An 18681-nucleotide genomic window follows, 5' to 3' on the forward strand; every position below is an offset into this window, starting at 1 on the left:
TACAGGTTTGGTGTCTTTTATTTCACTTGAGTTTATTTGTAACAAATGAAACTTGTGTCGACAAAGAACAAAAATCCATACAGACCCGTGTGTGTGTTTTCCCCCCCCCCACTTCCTCAGTTTTGCACACACACGAAGAACCAATGTAAGAAAATAAAAAGCACTTGTTGACCCGGAGCAGAAAATGAAAAACAGACAAACAAAAACTTTACATATACAGACCAGTTTGACGGGACTGATCCAAGCAACACACCATTATTTTCATTTTTATACAATTTATATAAACTCCAGTTTTTAATCCATCTACATGATACATTGGGGTCAGGGGGTTAAAATAGAACACTTTTATGGTGAAATTCATTTGTGGTGCAGCAAAGCCACGAGGTGACATATTGCACATATTTCTGTGCCATAAACGGTGATTTCTGGTGCAATCTTTTCTTATATCACTCTGTATATCTGATATAGTTCACTGTATCTTAATTTAAGAATTTCAATTAGTCTCTGTGTTCGGTGTTATTTACATATACACAACTGTGTGAGCATTACAGGGTCCATGTTGAGCTAGTTCAAGTAAATCTTTTTTTGTAAAAGGGGGTTGGGTGTGGCGTGGGTTAACAGAGATAAGAGGATTAAGTGCATAGTACAAGAGAAAGTGCAAGTCTTCCCATTACAGGTGCGACCAACGGGGCATCTCCAAAGTGGTACCATGCATACAAAAACAACACCGGGGGCACCAGAATGGTGCCATGATTAGAGAGCAACATGGGAAAGAGGAGGGCAGGACAAGGAACACTGTTGGCTGTGGGATTGACTCCTGTATGCACAAATGTTGTCATTTTGCTTTTTTTTTTCTATTCAATTTGTCAATAAAAATGTCTATGCTGCTTTGATTTCCTCACGTAGTGGCCAGATGGTGTTTATTCAAACATACATAAAGGTGCATGGGGGTTTTCGAATAATACTATAAATCATCAATATTTTTTTCCTTACATAAAATAAGAGTTAATTAGATTAAAAAAATACTGTACAGTGATGCCTTGAGATAGTGTACAAGTGACTTCACTTGTTTTTTGTTTTTACATACAACTTTGCTCACCATCATAAGTGAAAAAAAAAATAATGAAAAAAGAGGCTTCAAGCTTTTTGATGCCACCCTAACTTGAAGTTTACCGTCAAACTAAATGACACTCCTTACGTCCAAATACTTTTGCCTTGCCCAGCTAGCCTAATGCTAGCGCATAACGGAAAATTCCATTGACATGCTAACGATTAGCATTGGTAGTTGTGGTTTTAGAAGCTTTTGAACAATAGTTGAATTACACAAACTAATATCTCAAGGCACCACTCTATAATGGTAATGCTGATTTTTTTCCCCCTTCTGTTTCTCCTGAATGGAATAAAACTGAAAAGAAAAATCTTGAGAGGAAAATATGAAAATCTATTTGGGGTGTGGTGCAGCCTGGAGTTAATGAGAGTGGAGGCCACTATTTGAGGAAATGCAGTAAAAGAAAGCTTGCCTTTGCATCACCGCAGACATTTTCTCATTAAAAATCCTCATTTCATTCTTTGCTCATACTTTTGAAATAAACATTTGTTGTACTGCAGTTGAGTCTTAGTTGTGCTCATTTGTTCTCCTTCAAAGCGATATGACTGCATTCCTTTTAAAGTGATGACGAGCCAGCCTACCATAGAAAAACAACAGAATACAACAGCAATTTTCACATAGTAGAGCATAACAAAATTTTACACAACCTCTCACTCTCTCTCAAAACACACAACAAACATACATAAGTGTGCATACGTAAAATACACAAGAACCCTTAAACGTAACTTTATCAAAATAGGCGTGTAATATAAGGCACTAGAAATCTAAACTTAAACTATTCATTGGGAGTTGGGATCGTTCGTTAGTTTCCCGGTTACCGTGACGACAACATTGTCTATATGGGGTGGTGGCGTGATACGAGGAATCGAATGCTGAACGTCCTCGAGTCTGGGACATGATGCACCACTATTTATCTTCATCATCATCATCATCATGGCATGTGACTGTAGTAAATAAGTGGACATAAAAATATATATATAGTACATCTACTTATTGCACACGGAATCAGACAGACGCACAAGTCAGTGGTGAGCATTCCGGTGAGAACGTTGTCTCGACACATTTCCATAATTCTTGGTCTAAATCTAGGTGACGTTTTGAATAGTCTTCATCCCCCCCTTCCTTAAAAAAAGCCACTCCGTGCACACTCTACTCTTGATTTACACAAAAAGAATTTTCATGGGGCCCAAACCACCAATTTTCTATCGCGTTTTTGTCCTCATTGGGGTTGCAGGTGAGCTGTCGCCTTTGCCAGTTGACTTTGGGTGAAAGGCGGGTTCCACCCTTGACTGACTAGTCACAACCTTGAAGATAACATCTAACCTGAAATATTAAAGCCCAATCCGAAATCCAAATTTAGTCCGTTCACCTTATCCCTGACCAAAAATCAAAGCTGAACTCAAGTGAATGCTCTTATCATGAAATCACGAAATGTAACCCTTCCCCCGAAACGTCAAGCATCAGGCAGGCAACGACTTCATCGAGTTGCTCATGCAAATAAAAGTGATAATAGAACAGTAAATGGTGGACCTATTCTGAGAAACTGCCAAGTCCCGCGGCTTCTGATTGTATTTCTTTGAATAAAAATGTTTGAGAACATAAAAAATGCACAACAAAACAGAAAGTATAAAAAAAACAAATGGGCGACCAGCTTTATAAGAGAGCCCACATCTTTTTTTTTTTTTTTTTTTAAGGAGTCAGTTGATAATTTTGTTTGTGGTTGTGGTGCTTTTTAAACCTTTCACAATTTCTTTGTCTTAAACTGTGAAGACTTAAGTTGAACTGGTGATTTTTTTTATTACTATGTGACTAAAATGTCTTCTTCATTTATAGGAAACCAAAGTCTGCTTTCCTAAGAAAAAAACAATAAAAGGGGGGAAAACACTTCCTGGTGTCCATTGCGGCTCTGTGTGTCCTTAATACTGTGTGCTCGGTGAGTTTCCATTCTCCCGTTGGCAAATCTCCGGTGCGCCAAAGTCCCACTTTGTGTCCGTCCACGAGACGTCCATATGATGGATGCCTTCGAGTTGGTCTAAAGATAGAAAAATCAAACGTCCTGTGACACTCTATCAATCAAGGTTGGTGATGCTACACTGGCGGTGGATGAGGTGAACACTTCCACACCCAAACAATGTAAAGCAACCCTGGTGCTTGGAAAATAGCACTGACTGAAACCAAACAAAGACAACGTAGATTCGGATCAAGTATTGGAGCGAGTTGCTTCTGACTGACCAATGGGCGTGTTTGGGTGAAAGGGCGGGTGGAGACCCCTTGTCAAGCAGGTTGCTATGGCTCAGTTCGAGGTGCTCTTTGTGGGTACGCAGGATTCCCCCCCTCCCTCCCTCTTCACTCTGCATGTTGATGGCGCTCTCTTCACAGACACGTCGCCGCCTAGCGCGTTCATCCATGGATTAGGTGGGACGTGCCGTGACAAATTTATGTTGCATAGTGATCAAAGCTTCCGAGGTACTCCAGACTGGCGCGGTAGCAGAACTGGTACTGGTCCTGGAGGAGATAGAGCACACCAGTGAGAATTGGTTTAAAAAAGGTCAGAGACCTTTTTTTTTGCCGGCTGACCTCTGTTTGAACGGTGGCAGGTCTCTGCGTGCGCAGCATCTTGACCGTCTGGAAGATGTCCACCACGCCCTCGTACCGCATTCTCTCCAGCACGATGCTCAGCGTGATGAACACGCCTGTCCGGCCCACTCCGGCACTGGTGGGGCACACGTTGAGTTTGGTGAAATTTCCACGTAGAAGGCAAGACAAGGACGTTTTTTTTCTCTTACAGGACATTTTATACATAAGGAAACTCAATATGCTTCACACAACCAAAATATCTGAAGACCTCTGAAGACATTCAATCTGGATTTAAAAGCATTTACACTTGGTGTTGATTTCTGTTGGTAGCTTATTCCTATGAATGTCAACCATTTTTTATTTTTTTTTACCTGCAGTGCACAGTTATTGGTCCATCCTGGCCAAACTGTTCTTTAGTTTTATGCACTTGTCCAATGAAATCAATGAATCCCTCCCCTGACTTTGGCACTCCTTGTTCTGGCCAATCAGTGAACTGGAATTGACGAACCGTCCGCGATTGGCCATCCTGGAGGAAGAGAAAATACATGGCTTATTACTCTCGGACCTTTTAACAGCACATTCCATCACACGTGCGCTTTGTGACTTACTCTGGCGTCCGTGACTTTGAATTCTCGGAGGATGTATTGAGGCATGTTGTACTCGGCCATGGGATCCACCACAAAGTACTGGTACCGAGCTGAGCGCTCTGCGGGCCAATACTGGTGACATTTCTCCTGAATGGACACAACAACACGCAAAGTGCGACATCGTTCAGTATGCCCCTGGAGGGATCTACTTTTGTTTTGCCGTGGTAGTTTTTTGTCAATATGCCTACTGGACTTTCAGATTGCTACCATTTGCTAGTCAATTTGAGTTCCACTGTGCATTAGACTTCTTGATTACAAATCAAATAGTCGGTTGTAGCCACTTTTCTTGGGATTGCAAACAAAATGTATTCTAGGCATGTAATTTCTTCTCATTATTGAGAGGAAAAAGAAATATCGAGTGAACAGAAAAATGTGGAGCCAATGATATCAAAGCATGTATCTACTGCTTAAAAGCAGACAATAACAAGGCAATTAAAGATCCATTTTTGAACATTATGCGAAACATATTCCTCTGTGAGTTCATCTTTACCCAATTAAGCAAACAAAAACAACAGTTAATATTCTTGGATGTGACAGAAGTAAAAAACTAATATGGGCATATTGGATTGTATATGATTCAAAACTGTACAGATTTCAAAATCAATACTAACTAGTTTGAGCAAAGTTGGCAGAAAGGAGAACGACAAACAACAAAACAAAAAATATTTACAATAATTTATAAATAATTATTTTATTTATTATTTTAAAAAAATAAGTTATAATTTTATAATAAATAATTTACCATTTACAATAAATTTGTTTTTTATTTACAATAAATTTGCAGAACAAGTATTGTATGTGCGAGATGAATAAAAAAATGAATAAATACAGGGGTCCCATACTTTGCCAACTTATGATCGACAGTCATTACTCGGACAAAGTGAAAAACTGCACACGGCATCGACTTTTTGTTGCAGCATCCTTACCCGTCCCATCTCCCTCAGTTTGGTGAGCATGACAACGATGGTGGAGTTGTGTTCCCACAGCATTCTCCAGTAGTCCTCGGTGGTCTCGGCCAACGGGCCTTGTGTCGCTATGTAAGCCTTCTGTTGCCTACGATCACACACTTGAAGTTACCAAACAAGGCAGTCAATAACAAGCGGATGCATTCGAGGTGTGACTGACCTATAGCCATCGATGAAGCTGGCGTTGATGTAGTCCGACCCCTCCACCCCTCTGATTGGCTGCAGGGGCACGCGTGTGGTCTCGTAGGGCATGATGTTGACAAGCTTGTTCTTGAACTTGTTGCATGGTAGGTTGGCACTGACGAAGCGCGACGTGTGGGCCTTGGCACTGGCCAGACGCTGGAACACAAAAGAGGTCGGGGCATGGATGAGACGTGGCCAGAAAAACACTCAAAAGTGTTAGGAAATTCACTTTCAAAATGGAAATCAATTCACTAACTCTGGGAAAGTCATTTGTTCTATTGTGTTCAATCTGTCTTTCAATTATTACTTTGGTGTTGATTACCAAAACAGCAGAATTTTTAAGTACGACATTTCAAATTTACTACACTTTTCTTGACACATGAACAACATAGCTGTTACGTAACACTTTTAATTAGTGTGTTAATTTAATTTCTAAATATTTATAAGTTGACTTTTCAGTTCGATATATCCAGTATCTAACAAAAAAGGCACTAGTAAAGCCTGATGCTACATTGCACCAACAAAAAGGGATCATTAGGGAAAAGAATGGAAGCCCAAAAAGCAGCGCCTCACTGAAATGTCTTTTCAAGCAAGTTTTCTGGCGCAGTGCACAAGTGAAATGAGAAAAATCCTATTTACTGGCCAGCCTCCGGGTATACAGTCAGACAAGTGAATAAACAAGAGAATATTATGGGATGGGGGCATTGAAAGGCAATGGGAGGAGGCGCATAATAAAGAAAAATGAGAGAAACAGCAAGAGAATCCAAAGTTGGGGCAGGAAACCACAAGGCCCCGTGTTGTCTCACTGTACATGTGTGACCCTCAAGTGATCCCGTAGCCCCGCAACACACACACAATTGTACTTTCTCACATTTGACCAATGCATGACGTCTCAAAAACGAGAGAGAACAACAGAGACCAGGCGGAGGCAAACCACAGACTCCAGGGGGAATGAAACAATACCCCTCGCTTGGTAACAATAGGGTCCCACAAAGTACGCTTCCAATATCGGTGGCTATGGGAATGTTGTGGGAGAAACAGACTTACTTTATTTTCTTTAAAACGGAACAAAGAGGGAAAATCCCCCCTAAAATCCCACAAGTTTAGATGCCGTTTATTTTGGTTCTCTTTAGTCTGGTTTTGATCATCAACAATCAAGATGGTCTTATCAAGACAATCGGGGGACAAACAGAGCATTGAAAACATGTCATTATTTTGAGCATGTCTGGATAAAATCATGCCCAGTTGGCAACCAGAAAGAAAAATAATCTCCATGTGAAGTGAAGCTCCTCAAGACTGCAGTGGAACCTTGGTAAAGTTGAACCGTTGGATAGAAGTTTAGGGAAAAAAATAAGTCTCTGAACTCATCATGCATGCAAGATTTCAGTAACGGTAGTTTCTCCAAAATGGGTGTGTTATACACAAGTATACACAAAATTACGTAAATTTGTGCCATTGTGAAAAAAGTGTAAATTAATTCCAATATATGTGATGCCTAATGTTACACATTTATATTCAAGAACACAATTTACGCTGCTCAGCAAGAACCATGACGATTTATCGAGAAACAAAAATATAGATATACAATAATAATAATCTGAATATTGCGTAGTGCCACATATATTTTTTTACCTAATCCTTCAAGAGAAGAATATGCATAGGAAGTGACAGAAATAAACCCTCCCCTGTGGGGTTAATATGTTTTTAATGATTTCAATCATTGAATTCATCAATTCTAACCTTACACTAATTGCTGTAACAGTTTGTATTCTTAGAGATTCCCGCGGTTGATGTTAGATTTACAACATCAGTAAAAAAAAAAGTAAAGTGTATTTCCATGTGTTGGTCCACGGTGCCCAGTAACACTGAGATGGAATCTGATGAATGAAGCAACCCAACCACGTGTTTTCCATCAATACAAGACTGGAAAGACAGCTCGAAGGGCGCTGAGTTCATTGTCATTCTCTGGCGGCTGCTGCTGCCAGGACAGGAATTCTGTGGCATCAGCAATGGAGAGCACTGAAACAGGCTTTATTTGAGTCTATCAAGATGTGACCTTTTACTCAGAAGTCAACTTCTGGGACAACATTACCTGTTTTTACACTGGCTATCCACACTTGCCTACTAAAACGGTCTGTAAAACAGTCTTCCTTTGAATCGGATGGTAAAATGCTTTTCACTTCCAATCGTCAGTCTTGACTACATGAAGAATCTCAGAGCTGAGCTGCTGGAACTAAAAGAGCCTCTAACAGCCTCAGGAAAAATGCTGTCAGAGATTGTCAGGGTCAGAGAATCCATGCTCATGCATACGGATTGTCCACGAGAGGAACTCTGCCCATGCAGATTTTCCACTCAAAAGCCACAATATGAGGTAGAGTTTGGTGAATTCCGAGGAGAAAAAGCTCTTTCCTCCCATTAAAGTCATTTGACGTTCAAAATTTATTTTAGGTTGCAATTTCTCAATTAGGCTTGGATGTATAGTTCAGGGATCAATAACCTCCTGTCCGCGTGTGTCTCTTTTTTAAAGGGCTTCGAGTATTGATCTATTAAAACGAAGATCAACTCATAGGATGCTCCACTGTGCTAACGATGTAGCGGAGTGATATAACGGTGCGTCAATTTTACTCTGGGGACGCCGATGGATGGATGGATTGATGACGATCTATTTTCTGGACTGGATTGTTGTTAACTGCTCACCTTGAACTCCAATTCCATGCCGGTGACGTTGTCGCCAGGTTCAATCTGCGTCAGCCTCTGGATGTATGAATACAAGTTCCTGGCGGCGACCTCTGTGTTCCCGCAGGTCACGGCCTCCAGCAGCGCGTCATAGATGAAGATGTACTGGTCCTCCGTCTGGACCATGTAGTTCCTCTGCGAGCGCATGAGCGTGACGTGGCCGTAGATGTCAACCGTCTTCTCGTGCTTGATTCGTTCCGCCATGGCGTCGATCACGATGAAGCAACCTGTGCGGCCCACTCCGGCACTGAATGAGTAAATGGTGAGGTTAATTTAAAAAAATAAAACAATCTGAATCTGTATTTCTGTCGCGGATTTGAATTTGGTCTCAGGCCCTCCTGTGCGTGTTCTCCCTGAGGAACTTAAGTTACATGACTTCTAAACCTGCTCAGAGGGCTGAAACAAACTTTTATTGTGAATTAGCATGACTGTGTACTGCATAGCAAAATTTCTGAGACGAAATGTCAAAACATGCCAATTGTGCAGAAAAATTGAGATCAGCAACGCATCAGCACTAGCATTGGGAATATTGTCTTCGATCCACACAGTCGAATATGAACTACTTGAAATTCCAACTCATATCTGCTGTCTGTGCCGGGGTACCGAATTGGTAAAACATCCTTAGCAAGCAAGTTCCCTTAAGTGAATGAAAACCTGTCTAAATGGCAGAATGAATATCGGGGTGTGAGATTGACTGTGGTGGAATGAGATTTCGTCCCATTGTTTGATTCCCAGGCTGCTTGATACATTAAGGCACATTATGACGGAGGCTTGGTGAGATAATTAAATTTCCCTGCTAATCCTTTTAGATACTCCATCTGACTGCGAGCAAGGATGAGGAGAAGCTTTTTTTTTTCCTGACAACCTTTTCACCCTCCCCTCCCGCCTTGACCGCCCTTTCTCAAGTACCTTTCACACATTCCACCATCAGCCTGCGTTTCCTCTGCACCTTTCCTCTTCTTTTATTCACCATTTCCATTCGCCGTGTCCACTGTTTGACCTCGCCAATTTCCCCTCGCTCCCTCCGCTACTTTTCTTCTGCTCATATCTCATCATTTAACTCCCAGTCCCTGGTTAACTAGTCCTCTCAATCATTCTCTCAATCCCCCCCCTTTTTCCCTTCTGCATCTCACCGCACTAATTCTTCCTCTCGGGAGCCTCTGGCCCGTATTCCCTCAGCAAGCTTCTATCGTCTGCCCGTCCTGCTAACTGCAAATAGCAGCTTCCTCGGTAATAACAAGTCTTTCCCCCTGATCTGACAATGTTTGAATATATAAAACGATGAACCCTAACCAGCTGGAGTGGTCAGCGGTAAAACGCCGCTTATGTGAAATAAGGTCAACATACAGGCAGCGTTGAGAAGAAGCTTACTGAGGGAGGACCGCAAAGGTCTTATGTAACAGCAGGTCCAATTGTGGTTTGGTTCAGGAACTATTAGTGCTCACAGTTGGATTGGATTGGATTTATAAAATGAGGCTGTGGAGTGAAGAACCACCACCCCTATGGTTACTTATACACTCTGACCACCAATTTAATGAAGCTTCTTTGTAGACAATCCACCATTATTTTGGCGATAGAGCCCAAAAGTGTGTATACAAATCAACTCACTCACCTGCAGTGGACGATCATTGGCCCTGCATCTGCAGGGTTGCAGGCCTTGACCCTTCTCAAGAAGGCCAGGAAGGGAGTGGGGTGCTCAGGTACCCCGTGGTCCGGCCAAGCTGTGAATTGGAAATGACGAACCTCACGCTTCTCATTGGAGCCACTCTAGAAACACATATAGCCAAAGAGCTAATTTTATTTAGGTTAACAAATAACATGAGTTAAGAAGTTTGTGTGGTTTCATGACTACTACAACCAAAAATCTGTCGGTCCTCCCTGACCCCATCAAACAGCGCACAGTGGTCGAGTGACCCATCTTTCAAAGTAGGTCAGTAGTCCCATGTTCGGTCGTTCCATTTTTAATTCACATAGCAGCAAATGGAACATTGGCTGACTAATGCACACTTGATGATAGGGTGTGCATTAACAGCAGCTGGAGGGTGAATGAGGTATTGACTCGAAATAAACGACCACACTGATGTTGGCGCTGGTGTTCATGGTGATGAATTTAACAAAGTGGCTTGGCTGCTTTGCAATGTGGACGACACTAAACATTAGTGGAGAAATGAGCCAAGAGTGGGACCAAAAATCTTTCTACGTAACTAAGGAGGCTTAATTAGATCACATTATAGCGCATATAAAGTGTCCGGTTAGTGTATAAGGGGATCCATTTCCCAATTTGCAGACCACTATGCATAAATTCACCTCTTTATATATTTTTTTCCAAGCGGTACATATCCTCAAATATTCACTGGAAAAACTCACCTATTCATATATTTGTGTGTTCTTTATTTAATACATAAAATGCCACAAGATGGCGCCAAAACTCTGGATAATAGGAAAGTAGTAATTGAAATATGGCAATTATTGCAGTAGTTGTATATTTCGATCGAGATGAGATTTAGATTTGTTTTGGTAAATCAACATATGTATATTTAACTTTTTTTAAAGAACAATTCTGTTTGTGAAACTTCAAGCAAGTAATCCAGGCAATTACAAACATTGTGTGGGGCATCAATTACTTTTTTTTAATTTTTAGTGACAGGGCTCTGTCTCGATCCCCTTTAAAAAGCAGTAACTGAGTTAGTTTACTGTGTTGATCATGAAGATCATTTTAAAAACTGAACAAGCCACATTTTGACAGAATAAAAAAATGCTCAGGTTGAGTGAGCGATTGAATCAACAACACATGCATGTAGCTGCTGTCACATGGCAGCAAGTGCGTATCAATACACAAGCAGCGTAAATATTTGAAGGGATCAATACCCACCGGTAAACCGCATGGCGCTTGACTGCACATGTCACGTTACCTTGTAAAGCGCAAAGGTCCGGACAGAGTAAGTCGCCAGCTCCACCGTATCCAGCAGAGTGACCTGGATGAGGCCGTAAGTTTCCGTGCCTCGTGTTGGCCAGTACTGGTCACACTTCACCTAAAAATCAAAACAGAGAATTTTGTGAGATATCAGGCGCTTGTTTTGTGACAAAGACGACCGTGTGCAGAGTGTGTACCGATTTAAAAAAAATAAAAATACAAGGGTTGGGGGATTTAAACAGATCAGTGAGACTTTGCAAAATTCAAACAGAAGTGTTGGAATAAAACTGTGCTTGTTGAGACAACCCAATGTGTGAAAACGGTTTTAGTGTGTGTGAGGACGGATAGCTTTTTAGAATGAATGTGATCCTGTGCAAGCAGTGTCTGATACCCTAAAACTGTTCACCAGGAAGCTTCCATACATCTGGCAAGAGCTCACAGCGATTCACCACAGAGCTGGAAAAGCGGAGTGAGTATCACTTGACTCGACGTGGCCCTAACGCTCCAACTTCACAAATCCCCAAAAGACGACATGGTATGCCTGGCCACTCAAAACACCTTGAAATTCCCCCCGCATCACAGCACCGTACTTGTAGTTTTTTTGGCTCAGCCTCAGAGACCACAAGAGAGCCAAGCATCCCAGTGGAGCGAGAGGCGCGTATTCGAGCCTTGGCAGAATCAGGCCAAAGCAAACGTTACTCGCTGATCCCTCCGGTCCTCACATCAAAGACGGAACGAAGCTCAGCTCAGCTCAGCTCAGCTCCGCTCTGCATTCCGTTGCTCCAGACCGAGGATTAAGCATTTAGGCCCGGGACGTTCGGGTTGTAATTACAACTTTTCCACCGTGTTCCCACTAGGCCTTCAGACACTATCAGGACAAGAACGGTCTTCCGTGGCGGGGTGGGGGATTGAAAACCACATTTAAACACCCATCACACATGTCTGGTGTGGACGCCATCATACTGTGGTGTGCAGGCCACCAGCAGATCTAAGCTGTTGTGTGGTTTGCTTCAAAGAAGAACACTCCTGATCCCATCGGTTCTCGTCTGTGCTGCATCAAGGCATAGCAGCATAATGGAGATGGGTGTTGAATGTGATTAAATCATCCCCCCCCAAGGAAGTCTCCGACCCCATCAGGTTTATAGCAAACATTTGAAACACTAAAGAGCCGAGCAAATATTCAGAAGACACAAATTCATCATCTTTACGAGGCGGTTGATGTTCTTTACAGAAAATATGCCACAGAGTTCATTCTTACCAACGCCGTAAAGTTTTTCTTTAAAGGCCTCATGGTATGAAATTTAATGCTACACATTTTACTGAACCGCAACTAGACAGGAAGCACATTTGTAGGTGTGATCATGCAAGTGTAGACACTAATGTGCACTGTTTCTGAACTTCAGTGGTAACCAGAAACCCAAAGTCAGTTCTCATTGACTGCGGGTGCTTTGTGGTGCTTTGAAAATAGTTCAACTCATCGCATTTGGCTATTGCACAAGGGGGGGAAACAGTGGAAAAAAAAAGAGGCACTGAATAGAGAAGGGAGGGTAAGGAGAAAACCATGTGAGGAGAGAGGGTGTGCATTTGGAAAGGGATTAGCAAAGGAGAGAAAGCGAGATCTTGCCTTAGAGAAGAAATAAGAGGGCATCTGAGGGTCAAAGAGACACAACAGAGACAGTTGGAGAAGGTTGGAGAGGAAACAGCTTGAACACAATGCACAGGTTAATAATAGGAAAAGAAGCACAGACGAGAGGAGAGGATTTTTTTTGCTTCAAAACACATGAGCATGACTTCTTTCATTTTTTTTTTTTTAACCCTGAGCTAGTCTTGTTCATTTGTATTCTTACACGACAGAATGCCTTGAAGCTGAATATTTTCTAATTCATTAGCCAATTCAATGTGCCCGTAACCGCCCTCCATTACTATTAAAGTCTCATTCGATGTCATTCTTTGGTAAGCAACCGTCCTTCTGCGTTTCCTTAATGGAATTTCCTTTCTACAAACAATAAAACATCCTGGCACTTCAATCTCGTTTTAACAATCCCCAGTATCCTAACTTTCAAGCCTCCTCATTATGTCCGTATAAGAACATATATATGGGATTGTTCCAACGGTCACTTGTAAATTTGACTGGAATAATATGTTTTAGACGTTGTTGCTGGAGGATCTGTTTCTAATTTAAAACGTATAAACTTTGAAATGATATTTCCTCACAAATTGCTGAGATAAACCCACAAACATATTGTATCGCTGATGCAAGCGAATGGCTTGCCAAAATAGTTATCCACAAGAATTCACACAATGTCACTCAGAATCCAAGTTAATGTATGTATTCAATATGCGTCACCATCTAATAAAAAAAATAAAAGTACCAGTGACATCTGCATTGGTAAAAATCCCAAATAAGGCCTTTAAAGTTTCCCTCTGCTGGTATAATATTATCCTTGGCAATATGTAATAGTTTCCCTATTTTGCAGCTATTTCCAATTCCATCTGTCTTTACTCTTCTATCCGCCATGTCTTACCCTTGACTTCTCCTCCAGCTTGGTCATCATGATAATATTGGCTGTATGCTGCTCCCACACCATCCTCCAGAAGTCCCCAAAGGTCTCCGGAAGGGAACCCTGAGTGGCGATGTAGGCATTTTGACGCCGGTAGCCATCAATATAGTTAGCGTTGACGTAGTCACTCCCTGGGACACCTGAACATGAAGAAGACGTGTAATTTAGGGACATTTAACTTTTTTTGTCTTTAGAAATAAACCTGATTAGTATATATATTTTTTAGAAATAAACCTGATATATGTTTTTTTTAAATGTATTTATTTATGTATTTATTATAGATATATATATCATCATTATTATTATTATTATTATATGTGGATCAACTGAGGTTATGGCCGGAAGATTAATGTTTTTACATGGTACGTCCTTTGGTGCTGGATTGTTCCGTCGTCTTGTTTTATAATGCATGCTAAGACGATCATGTGTCTAATCTGATGTGTAGCTTTGAACAGCAATATGACTGTGAGGCCGCCTGTATGTAAGACGAGGCTGACACCGCTTGTGTCCTGGAAGGGATTGGAGGTGTGTGTGTGTTTGTGTGCGTGCGCGTATGTGTGCGCTTGACGTGAGAGGCCATCTGTGTGTATTTGATTTCGGATCAGTCCTGCTCATCTGGGGCCTAATACCATAATCCCCCAAATCACTGAGTCATAGCTCAAACAAACAAGCATACACAAGATGTACACACTCAAAAACACACTCTCACAAACACGCACACGCAGTAAGCAGTGACCTGATTATGCCAAAGTGGGGCACACAAACTTTTTTTTTTTTTTTTTGGCGTCTTTTGATGGCAATTTACATTAACAGTGACACAATTCAGATGGCGATAGATGAAGGTAAATGAAGTTTGAACACCTTTTAATTTCTCTGTCACGGAATAGTCGGCTGAATAGACAGCTTTCATACAAAACATTTTTCTCCAGTATTTTGTAGTAAATTCCATTTTTTCCCATTTATTGCTGTTGAGGGATTACCCCCCCCAAAAAAAAAAAGCTAGGAAAAAGATATTTCACACAGAGCATTTAATTTTTTGAACTGAAGAGTTGGCCCTGCTCATTCATAGATGAGGTTATAAAAAAGACTTAAAAGCCATATGTAAAGTATGTTAACTTTATTTTGATAATAAAATATTAATCATCACTTATAGTTAATGTAATATGGAATTAACCAATTATTTAAATGAAATCAACAAAACATAATTAAATGTACTATGTTTAGAATTATTATTCTATTGTTATTTTGTAATTATATTATTTTCAACAATAACCATAGTTTGCCTGCTTGCTTTTAGACGCTCACTAAACTCAAGTATGAAGATTTTTTTTTTTGTGTTACCGTGGAAGTGTCCTGGTTGGTTTTCATCCAAAGCTGAGCTTCAACTCAAAAAGCGGACTTATTTTTCACACAATGATTTAATTCCAAGTTGTTGAGGTCCCCTGAGGCTAACGCTTGTTCTCCTTAAATTATTTTATTTTTTTCTCAGTAAAATCCAGTAGTCATTTCACACGCAGCACTACCAATTAGACTCGGACAGCATTTGAAGACCATAATGGCTGAAGATTGAGCAGCATTTACTTCTTTGAAATGGGGAGGCTGCAGACGGCACTTTATCACAAGTCTGTAAAAGGCAGCTTAGCGAAAAAGCTTTGATATGCTACAACTTTAGTGCTTGGGATGACAGGAGACACATTGTGCAGGGTGAACCCGCCCACACACACGGACACACGCACGCACAAACACACACGCACACACACACACTTTCCATTAGAGTTGCTTGGCAGCTGAAAAAGCTTTCATTATGTGTGTGTGTGTGTGTGTTTGTGTGTGTGTGTGTGAGTGTGTGTGAGACGTCTGGAAGCGAATGTGCATATCCTTTTGCATAATTATATGTTGACGCTTAAATCTGTGTGTGTGTGTGTGTGTGTATACAGTATTTTATGCAGAGATAGAGACAAACATCGGGACAGATAGATCGGAAGAAGAGCAATAACTGCGGTTGGGCTGTACGTGTGTATGTGTGTGTGTGCGTGTGTGTGTGTGTGTGTGCGTGGTTGGGCTCCTCACACATGCTCTGCCCAGATAAGGCTCATCTGTTTGGGTTCCTCCCTCTCTCAATATTGGGGCTGCCAATTTCTCTGCCTCAGGTCTATCGCACCTGAGTTGGTTGAATGTGTCTCCAGACATATTAGGGAGAGGAATGAGATTTTTTTTTTTTCTTTTCTACTTCTGTACTGTGAAATGATTAAGTAAATAAATTACAATACTTGTTATGTTTGAGAGCTGGCAATTGGAGGTTTGAATCTAAACTAAATCAGCGTTTTTTGTTTTTTTAACCCCCCCCCACTCAGTTGAAACAAGAGCGATGTCGTGCAAGCAAGCACACGCCCACACACGCAAACACGCTGGCAACATGTCTTACCTTCGATGCCAGAGAGTATCACCCTGGAATGGTCGTAGGCAATGACGTTAGCGTAGCGGTTCTTTGGTTTGTTGACCTCCAAGTTGGAGTTCTCCCAGGTGAATTGTTGACCGGGGTCAATCGACTGCAAGGCAGAGAAGACAAAAGTTACCGTCAAGAGTCAGGGAACAAACTGGTGCTTATCTTGGATGATGTTCACAGGCACGTTGGCACTTGGCGCTGTTTGGACTCAAAATGAGAGATTGTTTTTGAAAGGGTTCTTTCTGCATATGGTCTGGCAGCTGTACTTGTCTGACAAATCTTCACAGCATGGATGTTGGGTTGCCGCGATTTGAAGGAAAATGTAGAACCGACATCTGGAACAGTATGTTGGGGTTTTTATACTATATTTTTTGGGGTTTCGTATCTTGTTTTCTTCAGGATGAAACCTTCGATGTCACACTGATAAAAATTATATACTGTTGGTCAGTTTATATGTGTGGGTTTGACATTTTCATCAATCAAACAATTAAAAATAGCTTTTTGGCAGGAAGAATCCTGCTGTCCTGAATATTTAAAGCGATATTTAAAAATGAAGTAGAAAATATTTAACAAATAATAATGTAAAAACAACACTAGCGCGACCACCGATAAATATAACTAGTGATTTACTATGTCAAGTAAATATCAAATAATTTTCATTAAAGAGGTGAATCCTTCCAAAATTAAAAGCTGTAAGGGAAAATAATAACATAAATAATGAGAAAGAGTATGACAGATTGGGACAAACTTTGTGGCTGGCAAACTTGGATGCTGTTTTTAATGAAGAAAGTGCAGCACATTTTCCATCCATCTGTCCTCCTGTCTATCCTTTCTTGTCATCATTAGAGTTGCAGGTGTGCATGAGCCTATCCCAAGCTGGCTTACAAGCCGGGCGCATCCCGTACTGGTCGCTCAGTCAATTGCAGAGCGAGCTACGGTTTCATTTTGGCCAATAGTAAAGCACCACCGACAATTCCAAATCAAGTACAAAGTGAAGAAATGCAGGCCAAACGGGATCTTGGGTTTCAAGAAATAGAACAGAAATAATGCAGGGACTTTCCGCTGTCTACAGAGAAGAGAACTAGCAGAGAAAGATGATATATGCTCAAAAAGATTCCTCTGGGAAAGAGAGGATAGTTGTGTTAGACCAACACATTAAGTTCCTGGAGGGTAATTACAGTGTAAGCATCTCTGCAAGCAGGGAGAGGCAGACATGAGGTCATTATGGAGCTGTCAATGGAGAGAAATGACGAGGAGAGAGCCAAAGCAATTTAGCAATTGTGAATATTATACGACGCATAATTATGGTTTGGTTGGGGGGGGGGGGAAACGGACAGGGGTGGTACTGTGGGGCTGCGTGTGTTCATACATGTGTGCGTTTCAGAGCGATTCCGTTGCTCTGCCCAATATCATGTGCGTCTGATTATTTCACCGCAATCATTTGTGCTTCCCTCCCCTTCGATGCCTTCGCCATCCGTCTCTCTCGCTCGCTCGTTAGGGCCTCGCCGGCGAACAAAGCACACAGTCATGCAGAGAGAAAGCCAGGAGGCTCACACTGCACGGCTGCTCGGTCCATCCTTCTTCGTGTCCTCTCCCAAAGCGTTTTAAACATCCTCAAGCTCCATAATGTGCTTTTGTCTCCTATATAAGTGCCACACGGCATGCAGGAGCCAATTGGAAGCTCATGTCTCCATCAATCAATCCAGCCCTGATCCAAAAATCTTAATATGTCTCTGTGGGGATAATTGTAATGCTAGCTCTAGTTGCTAAACTGTCAGCATTTTAGGAAGGCTTTTCGTGATGTACATCGACCGGGGTGGAAGAAAAACTTCAGCCGAGCAACGCACTGACTGGCTTTATGTGTCTCATGGTGAGGCTGCAGCGCCTTTACATTTCTATCAGCTTCTCCTCTTTCTGCATCAGTGGACCGGATAACAATCTGGCTGTAAGCAAACTTTCCTTGAGCCTTGCATTTTCAATTTCCATCTTTGGGCTATGTGGAGAAGAGCACGACAGCAGAATGAGAAATGCGTTCATTCTTGCATCGCTTTGATCGATATACAGTATGGTTAGTCGGGCAAAAGTAATGGGACAGCTGGCCACATGCAGTCCTTTTATATTTACACTTTGCACTCTTCTGGGAATATTTGCTTCAATTTTTCGGAGCGTGTGAGGTCAGAGGTCAGAATAATGGGATTGCATAAGAATTGAGTCTTGGTCCTGGGGTCTTCCTAGTTCTTGGGATGTTTTATCCTGCCCTGTCCAAGTTCCATATTTTCCACAGTGCGTCAAATGTGGTTTCGCATGTCTGAATTCCACAATATAAAAAAATTTAAGTTTATTTAAAATTTTAAATCTCTAATAGATGTGGATGAGTATTTTAGCTTGTGAGTCAATGACAACCAGTCAAGGCTTCTTGCTCTCCTGCCCAAAGTCAGCTGAGATAGCTCTGAACTGGTTAAGTGGTGGACACTGAATAAATGATCGAATGAATAATGAATAAATCTTTAACCGGCAAAGCCAAGTCCTTACAGACTGGCTATC

General features: G+C 41.5%; 1 protein-coding gene across 25 annotated transcripts in view; it reads right to left on the minus strand.

Annotated features, from left to right (window-relative positions):
- The window catches only part of LOC125968467 (receptor-type tyrosine-protein phosphatase delta), a 117096-nt gene continuing 98415 nt past the window's right edge, over window positions 1-18681 (minus strand). For 14 of the 25 annotated variants that reach the window (XM_049719552.1, XM_049719551.1, XM_049719549.1 and 11 more), the window contains 12 exons: window positions 16117-16240; window positions 13656-13831; window positions 12755-12778; window positions 11129-11248; window positions 9829-9983; window positions 8178-8463; window positions 5458-5636; window positions 5259-5385; window positions 4294-4419; window positions 4057-4211; window positions 3686-3821; window positions 1-3613 (listed from right to left, as the gene is read on the minus strand). In XM_049719552.1, the coding sequence (XP_049575509.1) occupies window positions 3545-3613; window positions 3686-3821; window positions 4057-4211; window positions 4294-4419; window positions 5259-5385; window positions 5458-5636; window positions 8178-8463; window positions 9829-9983; window positions 11129-11248; window positions 12755-12778; window positions 13656-13831; window positions 16117-16240 (1677 nt within the window). In that variant the 3' untranslated portion in view covers window positions 1-3544. The remainder of the gene's footprint in view (window positions 3614-3685; window positions 3822-4056; window positions 4212-4293; window positions 4420-5258; window positions 5386-5457; window positions 5637-8177; window positions 8464-9828; window positions 9984-11128; window positions 11249-12754; window positions 12779-13655; window positions 13832-16116; window positions 16241-18681) is intronic. The other 11 variants (XM_049719569.1, XM_049719566.1, XM_049719567.1 and 8 more) reach the window with 1 other exon arrangement.

Source organism: Syngnathus scovelli, chromosome 5 (assembly GCF_024217435.2).
Source record: "Syngnathus scovelli strain Florida chromosome 5, RoL_Ssco_1.2, whole genome shotgun sequence".
NCBI lineage: Eukaryota > Metazoa > Chordata > Actinopteri > Syngnathiformes > Syngnathidae > Syngnathus > Syngnathus scovelli.